The 15,150-nt window shown below is 34.6% G+C and overlaps 1 protein-coding gene across 1 annotated transcript in view; it reads right to left on the reverse strand.

The window, feature by feature from the left end:
• Positions 1–15,150, reverse strand: part of LOC130861025 (phospholipid-transporting ATPase ABCA3-like) — a 216,268-nt gene that overhangs the window by 103,292 nt on the left and 97,826 nt on the right. Inside the window, exons 12-15 of the mRNA XM_057749529.1 lie at positions 14,071–14,225; positions 13,668–13,823; positions 13,144–13,354; positions 10,807–10,957 (exon numbers count right to left, since the gene is read on the reverse strand). Coding sequence (XP_057605512.1) covers positions 10,807–10,957; positions 13,144–13,354; positions 13,668–13,823; positions 14,071–14,225 — 673 coding nt within the window. The remainder of the gene's footprint in view (positions 1–10,806; positions 10,958–13,143; positions 13,355–13,667; positions 13,824–14,070; positions 14,226–15,150) is intronic.

Consider the following 15,150-nt stretch of genomic DNA (forward strand, 5'->3'; position numbering starts at 1 on the left):
TAAGATACTTTATATAGTTTGCGTACTAATATCTTATCAGATAGATATAATTTACAATACTTTTTATTTGGGATACCTTTTATCTTTCTTGATACTGTGCTTTGACGTGAAAAGTTTTAAATTTTGATGAAATCCAATTTATCTATTTTTTCTTTTGTTGCTTGCACTTTTCATGTCATTTCTAAGAAACACTGCCTAATACAAGGTCACAAAGATTTATGCCTATATTTTCTTTTAAGAGTTTTCACTCATATTTAGTCTTTTGATCCATTTGAGTTAACCTTTTGTATATGGTATGAGACAAAGCCCAACTTCATTCTTTTGCATGTGGATACTCAATGTCCCAACACTATTTGTTAAAAGACTATTCTTTCCCCAATCGAATTGTTTCTACACCCTTGAAAAAATCAATCTTATATAAAATATTATTTGGGGGACTCTGATTTACTTTATCTACATGTATATCCTTATTCTAGTACCACACAGTTGGTGCAAATTTTTAGCAAATTTTGAAATGTGAGTCCTACAACTTTGTACATTTTCAAGATTGGTTTGGCTATTTAGCAACTTTTGAATTCCATATTAATTGCAGAAGTAGTCAATTTCTGCAAAAAAAATGCAACTGAGGTTTTTAGAAGGATTATGTTGAATGCAGTAAGTTCCCTACATATGAATGACTTCCTTTCTGAGAGCACATTCATAATCCCAATTTGCTTGTAAATCCAATGAAGTTAGCCTAGGTACCCAACTAACACAATTGGCTATGTAATACTGTACTCTAATAGGTTTATAATACTTTTCACACAAATAACACATAAAAAAACAAACACAAAAAATGAAGAAAATATTTTTAATCTTACAGTACAGTACCTTGAAAAGTACAGTAGTACAGTATAACAGCTGGCATACAGGGGCTGGCATCAAGTGAACAGGCAAGAAGAGTTACTGACTGGAGGAGGGAGAGGAGGTGGGAGATGGTAGAGCTGAAGGATTGTCAGCAATAAGATATGGAGGGCAAGCTGCAATTTCACCCATGCCTGAACTTGATGGCACAGGTTCTCATTCCTTGCTGGATTCAATTCTATCTACCCTCTTGAAAAAAATGATCCAGTAATGTCTGGATAGTAGCTCTTTTTTTCTCATCATAGATAACATGTAGCACTGGACTGTACTTGGAACAGCTGATGCAAACTTCACGTACCGTTCTACGTTTGGGTCCTGTGCCTCAAAACTAACAGTGCCTCCTCAAATAAAGAAAATCCCATTGCCATTTCCTGCATCATGAATCTCTTCAGTTCTTCAGTTACTTCTTCTTCCTCTTATCTCTCTTCACCCTTTCTATGGGCCACCAACTCCATCAGGTCTTCATTAGTAAGGTCCTTGTGTTGCACAGCAAGGAGTTCAGTGAAGTCGTCCTCTTGCTGATCTAGCTCCAGCTTCTCATTGAGGGTCACTAAGTTGCTGACGGCTCTTTGGACTTCTCATCCACCTTCTCAAATCCACAACAATCATGAACAAATTGCAGACAAAGTTTCTTCCAAACTCCAGTCATGGTGATGGCCATAACCTCACACCAAGCAAAGTCAGTGTTTTTTATGGTCTTGTAGATATTATAGTCCTTCCAAAATTGTCCCAAGGTTGTTCCTGATTCATCACTCACCTTTACTGCCTTATGGAAAGTGTGATGTAAATAATATTTCTTGAAAGTTGCTATAACTTCCTGGTCCATGGGTTGGAAGAGGGACATAGTATTCAGTGGCAGATGTGCTACTTTGACATTGGGATTAAAGTTGTCACTGAATGGGGTGTGGCCCAGAGCATTGTCAAGCAGCAGAAGAATGTTGAATGGGACATCCTTCTCCAAGTGATATTTCTCTACCTCTGGGATAAAGTGGTGGAAAAGCCAGTCCTGGATAATGGCTCGTGTAATGTAGGCTTTTGGGTTGCTCTTCCACACAACAGGAAGAGAGCCCTTGACTATGTTTTTAAGGGCTCTCAGGTTCTCTGAAGGATAAACTAAGAGAGGCTTCAGCTTCATATCACCTGAAGCATTGCCACCAAACAACGGAGTTAGCCTATCCTTTGTTGCTTTATAGCTTGGCATCAACTTTTCCTCCTTATTGATATAACTTCAGTCTGGCATCCTCTTCCAGTACAGTCCTATATCACCCACATTAAAAACCTGCTCAGGTAAATACGCACCTTCATCCATAATTTCTTGAACCATTTCAGGAAATTCCCAGGCAACTACTGTATCTGCATTTGCTACTTTGCCACTTATTTTTACTTTGGGAAGGTTGGCTCTAGCCTTGAAGCAATGAAGACAGCCATGGCTGATTTTAAAAGATGTGCCCTCTGATTCTTCACTGTGTTTCCTCTTCAAGTCTTCATGAAGGCTTTTAGCTTTCTCTTGAATCAGCATTAAGCTCAGCACAACTCAATGCTGATGCTGATCCTACATCCACACACTGAGAAGTCTCTCCATCTCCTCCATCACTTTTCCATGCTTGTTCAATATTATTGTCGACATCATCGGCACAGCAGACTTCACGTGTTCCATGATCTTGTCCTTGTTCTTTAGAAATGTGCCAATGGTCAAATGATTCATGTTAGAATGAGCAATGTCTGCCATCTTTTTACCTTGCTCCACTCTCTCAATTATTTTCACTTTTGTCTCCATCGTTATTGCTTGGCGATTCTTAGTAGTATCAGCTATATCACTGCTGCTTTGTTTGTGGGCATCCTGGACTTGAAATAAAGATACTGTACTGCTGTACTCTATACAGTACTGTACAGTAAATTACACAAAAGCACAACCACTTGTAGAGGATGCACACATGTGACAATATATATCAGACACGTGAACTAACTTATGTTGATTGGACATGTGAACGCAGGTTCACATCTCTAAAAGTTTGCGACTTGAAGGTTTGTATGTAGGGGACTTACCATATGTGGATTGCTTTGGGGAGTCCTGCCATCTTAATATTAAGCTATGAATACAGTCTGTCTGTCCATTGCCTTAGGTCTTCTTTAACATCTTTTAATGATTTTTTACAGTTTTCAAAAAGTGTACAATCTTGCAGATCTATTGTTAGCTTTCTCCTATCTTATTGGTTGTGATGGTATTGTAAATGGAATTGTTTTCTTAATTTCATTTTTGGGTTGTTCATTGTTTTTTGTTTGTTTTTTAAGAACTTTTATTGAGATATAGTTAACATACAATAAACTGCATATAGAGTGTACTATTTGGTATCCCAATCTCCTAATTCATTCCCCCCCAACCCTCCCCACTTTCCCCACTTGATGTCCATATGTTTGTTCTCTACATCTGTGTCTATATTTCTGCCTTGCAAACAGGTTGATTTGTACCATTTTTCTATAGTCCACATATATGTGTTAATATGCGATATTTGTTTTTCTCTTTCTAACTCACTTCACTCTGCATGACAGTCTCTAGGTCCATCCATGTCTCTACAAATGTCCCAGTTTCACTCCTTTTTACAGGTGAGTAATATTCCATTGTATAAATGTACCACATCTTTTTAATCCATTCCTCTGTTGATGGGCATTTAGGTTGCTTCCATGTCCTAGCTATTGTAAATAGTGCTGCAATGAACATTGGAGTGCATGTGTCTTTGTGAATTATGGTGTCTCTGGGTATATACCCAGTAGTGGGATTGCGGGGTCATATGGTAGTTTCATTTTTAGTTTTTCAAGGAACCTCCATACTGTACTCCATAGTGGCTGTATCAAGTTACATCCCCACCAACAGTGCAGGAGGGTTCCCTTTTCTCCACACCCTCTCCAGCATTTATTGTTTGTTGATTTTCTGATGATGCCCATTCTAACTGGTGTGAGGTGATACATCATTGTAGTTTTGATTTGCATTTCTCTAATAATTAGTGACCTTGAGCAGCTTTTCATGTGCCTCGTGGCCATCCATATGTCTTCTTTGGAGAAATGTCTATTTAGGTCTTCTGCCCATGTTTTGATTAGGTTGTTTGTTTGGCTGATATTGAGCTGGATGAACTGTTTATATATTTTGGAGATTAATCCTTTGTCTGTTGATTGGTTTGTAAATATTTTCTTCCATTCTGAGGGTTGTCTTTTCATCTTGCTTATATTTTCCTCTGCTGTGCAGAAGCTTTGAAGTTTCATTAGGTCCCACTTATTTATTTTTGTTTTAATTTCCATTACTCTAGGGGGTGGATCAAAAATATCTTGCTGTTATTTACATTGAAGAGTGTTCTTCCTATGTCTTTCTCTAGGAGATTTATGGTGTCTGGTCATACATTTAGGTCTTGAATCCATTTGGAGTTTATTTTTGTGTATGGTGTTAAAGGGTGTTTTAATTTCATTCTTTTACATGTAGCTGTCCAATTTTACCAGCACCACTTATTGAAGAGGCTGCCTTTTCTCCATTGTATATCCTTGCCTCCTTTGCCATAGATTAGTTGACTGTAGTTTATCTCCAGGCTTTCTATCATGTTCCATTGATCTATATTTCTGTTTTTGTGCCAGTACCATACTGTCTTGATCACTATAGCCTTGAAGTATAGCCTGAAGTCAGGAAGCCTGATTCCACCAACTCCATCTTTCCTTCTCAAGATTGCTTTGGCTATTCGGGGTCTTTTGCATTTCCATACAAATAGTAAAATTTCTTGTTCTAGTTCTGTGAAAAATGCCATTGGTAATTTGATCGGGATTGCATTGAATCTGTAAATTGCTTTGGGTAATATAGTCATTTTCACAATGTTGATTCTTCCAATTCAAGAACATGGTATGTCCCTCCATCTGTTTGTGTCATCTTTGATTTCTTTCATGAGTGTCTTATACTTTTCTGAGTACAGGTCTTTTACCTCCTTGGTTAGGTTCATTCCTAGGTATTTTATTCTTTTTGTTGCAATGGTGAATGGGGTTGTTTCCTTAATTTCTCTTTCTGATCTTTCATTGTTAGTGTATAGACGTGCAGGAGATTTCTGTGTGTTAATTTTGTATCCTGCAACTTTACCAAATTCATTGATTAGCTCGAGTAGTTTTCTGGTGGCATCTTTAGGATTTTCTATGTATAGTATCATGTCATCTGCGAACAATGACAGTTTTACTTCTTCTCTTCCAATTTGGATTCCTTTTATTTCTTTTTCTTCTCTGATTGCTGTGGCAAGGACTTCCAAATCTATGTTGAATAGTAGTAGTGAGAGTGGACATCCTTATCTTGTTCCCGATCTTAGAGGGAATGCTTTCAGTTTTTCACCATTGAGAATGATGTTTGATGTGGGTTTGTTGCATATGGCCTTTTTTATGTTGAGGTAGGTTCCCTCTATGGCCACCTCCTGGAGAGTTTTTATCATAAATGGGTGTTGAATTTTGTCAAAAGCTTTTTCTGCATCTATTGAGATGATCATGTGGTTTTTATCCTTCAATTTGTTAATATGGCGTATCACATTGTTTGATTTGCATATAATGAAGAATCCTTGCATTTCAGTGATAAACCCCACTTGATCATGGTGTATGATCCTTTGAATGTGTTGTTGGGTTCTGTTGGCTATTATTTTGTTGAGAATTTTTGCATCTAAATTCATCAGTGACATTGATCTGTAGTTTTCTTTCTTTCTTTTTTTTTTTTTTTTTTTTTTTTGTAGTATCTTTGGTTTTGGTATCAGGGTGATGGTGGCTTCATAAAATGAGTTTGGGAGTATTCCTTCCTCTGCAATGTTTTGGAAGAGTTTGAGAAGAATGGGTGTTAGCTCTTCTGTAAATGTTTGATAAAATTCACCTGTGAATCCATCTGGTCCTGGGCTTCTGTTTGTTGGGAGATTTTTAATCACAGTTTCAATTTCATTACCTGTGATTCATCTGTTCATATTTTCTATTTCTTCCTGATTCAGTCTTGGAAGGTTTCTAAGAATCTGTCCATTTCATCCAGGTTGTCCATTTTACTGGCATATAGTTGCTTGTAGTAGTCTCTTATGGTGCTTTTTATTTCTGTGGTGTCCATTGTAACTTCTCCTGTTTCATTTCTAATTTTATTGATTTGAGTCCTCTCCCTCTGTTTCTTGATGAGTCTTGCTAGAGGCTTATCAATTTTATTTATCTTCTCAAAGAACCAGCTTTTAGTTTTATTGATTTTTGCTATTGTTTTCTTTGTTTCTGCTTCATTTATTTCTGCTCTGAACTTTATGATTTCTCTCCATCTAGTAACTTTGGGTTTTGTTTGCTCTTCTTTCTCTAGTTTCTTGAGGTGTAAGGTTAGATTGTTTATTTGGGATTTTTCTTGTTTCTTGAGGTAGGGTTGTATTGCTATAAACTAGAACTGCCTTTGCTGTATCCCATAGGTTTTGGATCATTGTGTTTTCATTGTCATTTGTCTCTAGGTATTTTTTGATTTCCTCTTTGATTTCTTCAGTGATCTGTTGGTTATTTAGTAGTGTATTGTTTAGCCTCCGTGTGTTTATGTTTTTTACAGTTTTTTTCCTGTAATTGATTTCTAATCTCATAGCGTTGTGGACAGAAAAGATGCTTGATACGATTTCAATTTTCTTGAATTTACCAAGGCTTGATTTATGACCCAAAATATCATCTATCCTGGAGAGCGTTCCATGTGAACTTGAGAAGAACGTGTAATCTGCTGTTTTGGGATGCAATGTCCTATAGATATCTATTAAATCAAGATGATTTATTGTGTCATTTAAAGCTTGTGTTTCCTTATTAATTTTCTGTGTGGATGATCTGTCCATTGGTTTAAGTGGGGTGTTAAAGTCCCCCACTATGATTGTGTTCCTGTCAATTTCCTCTTTCATAGTTGTTAGCATTTGCCTTATGTATTGAGGTGCTCCTATATTGGGTGCATATATGTTTATAATTGGGTTGTTCATTGTTGGTGTATGGAAAATACAGTTAATTTTTGTATATTATACTTATATCTTGCAACCTTGCTGAAAATTTTATTAGTTTTAATACTTTTTTAAAGTTCATTCTTTGTGATTTTCTACAAACAAAAAGACATCATCTGTGAATATAGTTTTACACATTTCTTTCCAATTTGGATGCCTGTTATTTATTTTTCTTCCCTAATTGCCTTTTGTTACAATGTTGAATACAAATGGCAAAGCATATGTCCTTGGCTTGTTTCTGATCTTATGGGGAAATTTTTAGTCTTTCACTACTAAATATGATGTTAGCTGTGGGTTTTTCATAGATACCTTTTATGAGGTTGAGAAACATCCTTTCTACTCCTACTTTGTTGTGTGTTTTTATCATGAATGGATGTGGATTTTGTCAAATGTGTTTTCTGCATCCATTGCATCCATTGAGATGATCATGTGATTTTTACCCTTTATTATATGAATATGGTGTTTACACTGATGTTTTTTGCTTGTTGAACCAACCCAGAATTCCTGGGATAAATCTGATTAGGTCATTTTGTAGAATCCCTTTCATGTGCTCATGGATTGGATTTACTAGTGCTTTGCTTTGTATTGTTTTGTTTTGTTTGCCTCTATATTAAAAAGTCTGTAGTCTTCTTGTATTTGTCTTTGGTTTTATTATAAGTTTATACTGGCCACATAAAATGTATTGGGATCCCTCTTCTGTTTTGGAATGGTTTGTGGAAGGTTGGTATTTTTATTTAACATTTGATAGAACTCACCACTGAAGCCTGTTGAATCTGGTCTTTTGATTATGAAAACTTTCTTATTCCTAATTCAATCTTTTTACTTATTAGAGGGCTAATCAGATCTTTTTTCTTGAGTCATTTTTAATACCCCATTTTTTGAAAGCAGTTTTAGGTTTACAATAAAATTGAAAGGAAGGTACAGAGATTTCCCATATACTCCCTGATCCCAAATATACATAACAACCTCCATTATCAATATCACTTACCAGAATGGTATATATATATATTTTTTTTACCAAGGATAAACTTATATTGACACATCATAATCACCTAAAGTCCATAGTTTACTGAAGGGTTCACTCTTGGATTTGTACATTTAATGGTTTTGTACATTTAATGTATAAAGACACATGCCTAACATTACATCACAGAGTATTTACACTGCCCTAAAAATCTGCTATACCTATTCTTGTTACCCTTCCTACCCTTGGCAACCACTGATCTTTTTATTGTCTACATAGTTTTGCCTTTTCCAGAATATCATATAGTTGAAATCATACAGTCTGTAACCCTTTCAAATTAGCTTCTTTCACTTAATAACATGCATTTAAGTTTTCTCCATGTCTTTTCATAGCTTGATAGCTCATTTATGTTAAATGCTAAATAATATTCCATTGTCTGGATATACCATCGTTTATTTATCCATTCACCTACTTAGGACATCTTCACTGCATCCAAGTTTTGGAAATTATGAATAAATTTCCTATAAACATTCATATGTAGGTTTTTATCTGGACATAACTTTTCAACTACCTTGCATAAATATCAAAGAGCTTAATTGCTGAATAATATGAGTGTGTTTATTTTTATAAGAAATGGTCAAACTGTATTCCAAAGTGTCTGTACCATTTTTCATTCCCACAAGCAATGAAGGAGAGTTCTTGTTGCTCCACATCCTTGTCAGCATTTGGTGTTCTCAGTGTTTCAGATTTTGGCCATTCTAATCAGTGTGTAGTGGTATCTCACTGTTGTTTCAATTTAAATTTACCTGATGACATATGAGGTGGAGCATCTTTTCATATGCTTCTCTGCCATCCATATATCTTTTGGCTGAGATATCTGTTAAAGTCTTTAATCCATTTTTAAATTGGATTTTCTTATTGTTGTGTTTTAATAGTTCTTTGTATATTTTTGATAAAATATTTTTATTAAAGGTGTCTTGCAAATATTTTCTTCCAGTCTGTGCCTTGTCTTCTAATTCTCTTGATATTGCCTCACACAGGGCAAAATATTTAATTTCAATGAAGTCCAGGTTTTTAATTATTCCTTTCATGAATCATGCTGTTGGTGCTGTATCTAAAACATTATTACCATACCTAAGGTCATCTAGATTTTCTCCAATGTTATCTTCTAGGAGTTTTATAGTTCTTTTTTTTATTTAACATTTAGGCTTATGACCCATTGTGAGCTAATTTTGCTGAAGGTTGTAAAGTGTGCATCTAGATTTTTTTTTTGTATGTGGATGTCTGATTGTTCCAGCACTATTTGTTGAAAAGAATTTTTTCTCCATTGTCTTTGCTCATCTGTCAAAGACCAGTTGACTATATATATTTTTGACTATATATATATATATATATATATATATATATATGTCTATTTCCAGACTCTCTGCTTTGTTTCATTGATCTATTTCTCTATTCTTTCACTAATACTACACTGTCTTGATTATGGTAGCTTTATAGTAATCTTAAAGTTGGTTTGTGTCAGTCCTTTAACTTTGTTCTTCTCCTTCAATATTGTGTTGGCTATTTTGGATAAACTTTATATAAATTTTAGAATCTGTTGATATCCACAAAATAACTTACAGAGATTTTGACTGGAATTACTTTGAATCTATAGATCAAGTTGGGAAGAACTGACAATCTTGACAATATTGAGTGTTCCTATCCATAAACATGGACTATCTTCACATTTATTTAGTGCCTTGATTTCATTCGTTAGAATTTTGGTGTTTTCCTCATATAGCACTTGCATATATTTTATTAGCTTTATACCTAACTATTTCAGTTTGGGCAGTACTAATATAAATAGTATTGTGTTTCTAATTTCAAACTATATTTGTTAATTGTTGATATATAAAAAAGTCATTGACTGGATGTCAAACTTGTAACCTGCAATCCTGCTATAATCACTAGTTCCAGAAGGTTTGTCTTTTGTTTGTTTGTTTGTTTTGTAAATTCTTCTGGACAGTATGCAAACGGTGATTATATTATCTGCAAAGAGTTTAATTCCCTCTTTCCCAATCTATATACATTTCTTTTTCTTGTCTTATTGCATTAGCTAGGAATTCCAGCATGACATTGAAAGGAGTGGAGAGAAAGGACTTTCTTGCCTTGTTCCTGATCTTAATGGGAATGCTTCAAGTTTCTCACCTTTAAGTATGATGTAGGCTATAGGTTTTTTGTAGATATTCATTATCAAGTCTAACAAGTTCCACTCTATTCATCTTCTTTTGAGAATGTCAATTAGTTTGCTTCAAGGGAATATCAAGTTAGTAACTATGAGAGTGAGTCAAAAATTATCCGCACTCTGGCTGTAGAATTTACAGAAGTTTTAATATAACCGGAGTGTGGATAATATTTGACTCACCCTCATACAACTTGCAAGAAGATGAAATTGGCACAATCTCTGGAAGTTTATGAAAAGTATCCTTATTTTCCTCTTCCCTTAGTCAAGACAAACATCCCAGGTACAATTAGCATTCCTCCTTTCTCCCTTTGATAACTAACTTGGTTAACTGTTGTGGTCAAAGTGCCTGTTTTGTGTAGTTTCTAGGGCTCCTGAACACAAGAGCTGCCATATAGGCCATTTTTTTCTCACTATCTTAGTAATTCACTTTATTTCACTCTCAAAGAACAAAATTTGTGCAAATAGCTTATCATTTCTTATCACTACTTAACACCAAGTAGTGCTGAAATAGAAAGAAATAGAAATAACGATATTAAGACAAACCTAAATTAAATCTAAGTTATGTGACTTCCCTCTGTACAACAAAGAAATCTTTAGAAGTAAATTTTTTGATCATTACTTGTCAACTGAAAACTGGAAATAATCTATTTGTCAAGCCCGAGGAAATCTATAAAAGTAATATTGATTTCTTGTAACCCCAAAACATTTATCTAACATACCTGTGTGTGTACTCTTTGGGTAGGATAAATGATAATTCTGCTGCAACATTGTTCTCCAATCTGGCTTCTGGTACGTGATGATGAATCAGTTGGGAGATTCCTTTAACATCACAATGAGGTTCCTTTACCATAACTATGTGGTATCCCACACCTGAAAAGATCCATTTAAAAGACAAAAATTTTATTTTATTTTTTTTCAAAAATGATTTGTGTTTTTTCTTAATTTTATTGGAGTATAGTTGATTTACAATGTTTCTACTGTACAGCAAAGTGAATCAGCTGTACATATACATATATCCCCTCTATTTTGGATTTCTTTCCCATTTAGGTAAAAGAACAAAAATTTAAAAATACAGCCTGCCCAAATTAAACACATAATATACTCTGCCACCAAAAAGCACAGGGTCTTAACTTGCTTAAAATTTCATTTTTAAGAGGCATCAATACTGTGCTTAAGAGCAAATGATCTTCAAATTAACTTCAACTCATTCCTTTTAGTTAGTTCCTGAATCTTTAATCTTTGGAATATACTGGCTTCATGTTTTTGCCAAAATTTAAACCTGTTAAATTTTTATTGTTTTATATCTTTTTGAATTTCCTTCCTTCTATCTTTCTTTACGTACTTTATGTTCACTTGCCACATTTCAGGGACATGCCATTAAAGTGGAAACTTATACCTCACCATATTAATGAATGAAAACTACAAAATTTCACCTCACTATACTAGGAAGTCTTCCTTTCATCATGTGACAAGGGGCTACATGGACTTCTGTCACCAAGTGTTTCTGATCCTTTCAAAATTTTATACGCACACACACATTTATGTATATAGACACACACACTTATATTTCCTGTCTTATTGCCCTTATTCTTATTTTAGCATTCATCACTTCAGGCTGCCTTTCTGTTATATTTCTGAATGGGGCTTCTGAATTCCATATTTCTAAATTTGTGTTATACATGCATTCATACATCAAATGAAAACCACTCTTGCTGTTTTCAATGCCCTTCCATTTTCTACCCTGTCCATTAACTTAATTTCTCAAGTTAATTTCTTAATTTCTCCCCCAAAGCCTCCTGATCCAGGCTGACTTCTTCATTGTCCCAGGGGGAAAAGGCCCATTTTTGTTCTCATATTTTTATTACTTATATAGTTGCCTAAAATAGAGGTGATCTTTTCTCCATTGTCTTTTTAAGGTCTGTGACTGAAAGCATTCTATGGATATACAATATACTCAAGGTAATAAGTATACAACTAACAACTAACTTACTACAGGAATATCAACTTCTATGTCCCCATCTGTAAGCGAAAAAACATTCAACAGTATGATTCCCTCTACTTCTGATATTCACCAAATTTATTATTTAAAACCCAATATCCCCTTTGAGATAAAGTAAAGAGTAAAGGGAAAGTGGTCGCATATTAGAATGCAAAGCATGGGCTTTGGTGTCAAAAGGACGCAGGTCCCAAACTATGCCACTTACGGCACGATTTGCTCATACTTAAGTGTAAGCAGCAATTTTCTGCTCCATAAAAATGGTGAGGTTATGAAGAGATGAGATAAATGTGTGTAAACATGAAACATAACCCATAATAAATGTGAGTTGAATGAATGAATTCAAACATCAAATGAATGACTAATGGAATGTCAGCCTTAACTACTCTCATTAATTTGTATCCTTCAGTTCTGAAGCCCTGATACACTTACTGGTTTGAACCATGTAATTTCAGAACTCAATTATATATGATAGTATATTGCTCATTTTTAATGTACTAGTTTTACTGACTAATCAGACTATATATTAATTAAAGTCAAGACTATTTTATTTCACTATTCATTCACATCCTGTTCAATAAATTCTTGTTGATCAACTGCCACATTTCAAGATGATTTCATGAACTACACTAGAAAGCATTTAACTAATTACATTGGGGTGGGGTGATACTGATTTGGAAATAGAGAAAAAAGGGTCAGAGATATCTAGTCACTGATTTTCTCCCCTATGAGCCATCAATCTATGTGCCAAATCCCTTGGAAGCATTACTCCATTCCTTCAAAAAATAACTTCAGTGGAAGTCAGGTGTGAAAAATAAACATGACCTTTGTGAGATCAATAAAAGAGTAAGCTTTCTAAGTTAGAAAATCCTCATTGGATTATAATGAAAAATAATTGGATAGGATATATCTAAATTACAAATAGCCGATTTAAATAGTTTAGACTTAATGCAATAGGACACAAGAAGTTCTGTGTGGAGGAACAAAAATGATAATAAAATTATGTTAGAGAATATTATTAAGACATTAACATCCAAACAATGATCAAAGGGAGAGAGACCATAAATTTTCTTCAGGAAAACTGAAGAACCACAGCACCGCAGGTATCCCTTCGTCATGATAGCTATACGGTCACCCAGGATGTCAGCTTCATCCATGTGGTGGGTTGTTAGTAAGATTGTACGATTCTGTTTATGCTGCTGAAGGACATCCCAGGTGAATCTCCTTGAAACTGGGTCCATGCCAGATGTGGGCTCATCAAGTATCACCACCTAAAGATCAGAAGAACAATTCCATGATCATATTTATTTCATGTTATGGACCTTATGAGATAACTTACTATCTTACACGGGGGACATATTTAAGCTAAAATACATAATCTAGACTATATTAAGAACTCTGCAAAATTAATAATAAATTAAAACCCTATAACCACATTATATCAACTGGGTCAATAAGAATTTCCCTCTGATTATCATTTGGGAAGTTCCTTTTAGAGAGTTAGCTTTATATCAGCTCATAGGTTTGTGTCAGCTCAGTTTTATATATCAGCTGGGACAGGGAACCATATTAATTTTTCTTTACCTTGGAGCCTCCTATAAGTGCTATAATGATGGAGAGTTTGCGCTTCATTCCTCCACTCAGTGACTTTGCAAGGGCATCACTCTTTTCTAACAGGCCAAAAGCAGTCAGCATTTTGTTAATTTCTTTGGGACGTATCTCTGGAGGTACTCCTTTTATCTAGAAGAGAAGCCAGGGTTTACATGGTGCTTCTAACTTTATCCTTAGAAAATTCTTACATCTGAAATTTTCTTACAGAGTTATCTAGATATAAAAGTTTTTTCTTCTCTTTGCCCTCCTTCATGGTAAAAGAACAATATCTACAAAAAATGAACTTCCACTAAATAAGGATAAAGATGTTGATCCTTAGCCACATTGCCTGAAGCATATGAAAAAAGCGGGGGAAAAGAATATCTCTCTGGCTCACCACACAGTAGAAATAGAGATGTTCTGACACTGTCAAGTCTGAAAACAATATGTCATCCTGAGGGCATAAGCCCAAACTTTTCCTGACTTGAAGCATGTCTTTTGAGATATCATATCCATTAATATATACCTTTCCACTGGTAGGACGATAGAAACCTAGAATTAAGCAGAAGACATGAAAGAAACTTAGTTTCAGTGAGAGAACCTGGCAATACACTGTTCATTAGCACCTCCTTGATAGTCCACTTATGGATAACTTGAAAGAATTATGAGTACCTCCTACAGAGAAAGTGATCTGGTTCAATATTAGTGGTACATTCTGGTGATGGGGAAAATTGTTTATCTTTTTTAAAAACCCACATATTCTAGTTTCCAATGAGTATAAAAATATTACTTTTTATAAAAACATTGTAAAAACTATTTTGAAGAATTTTCTGTTCCAATATTCTAGTCTTGCTGTCTGCTATTTGACAATATATGTGAACCATAGTATGATCTTAGCACTGCATTATAAACACTTTGGTAGATGTTTTTTGAAAATGAAAAGTTCAGAACACTGGACTCTTATTCTCAAGAAGTTAAAAATCTAGTGGGAAGATAAAACATAATGATGTAAAATAGTCTAAAAAATGTATGTAACTTTTATGTATAGATGGCAACTGGACCATGGTGAAATATGTTAACATGCTAAATATAGCTACAAAAATCCTTAAATTTTACAACTCATTAATTCTATTTTTCAAAATACACTTTGAAGGGGCAAAATGTTTTCAAGATCATCCTCTACATTTAGGGTGATTAACTGTCCCCATTAATCCTATTGTCTAAGATTTCTACCCATTTTAATGTTTGTCCCAGATTTCTCACTTTTAACAAAGTGTCATTATTAATGTTGATACTAAAGTAAGGGTGTGAGCGGGTGGGTTGGAATACCTCTACTTTGTACATCCAACTCTGGCATTGTTTTGCCTAGTAGTATTTGAGAAGCCTATACAATAGAGTTGCCACACTTCAATACATGGCATCTGAAAGAGGGATGTTAACAATGTTTTCTGACACAATGTCATTAACACATCTCTTT

This window comes from Hippopotamus amphibius, chromosome 9, assembly GCF_030028045.1.
Source record: "Hippopotamus amphibius kiboko isolate mHipAmp2 chromosome 9, mHipAmp2.hap2, whole genome shotgun sequence".
Taxonomy (NCBI): Eukaryota; Metazoa; Chordata; class Mammalia; order Artiodactyla; family Hippopotamidae; genus Hippopotamus; species Hippopotamus amphibius.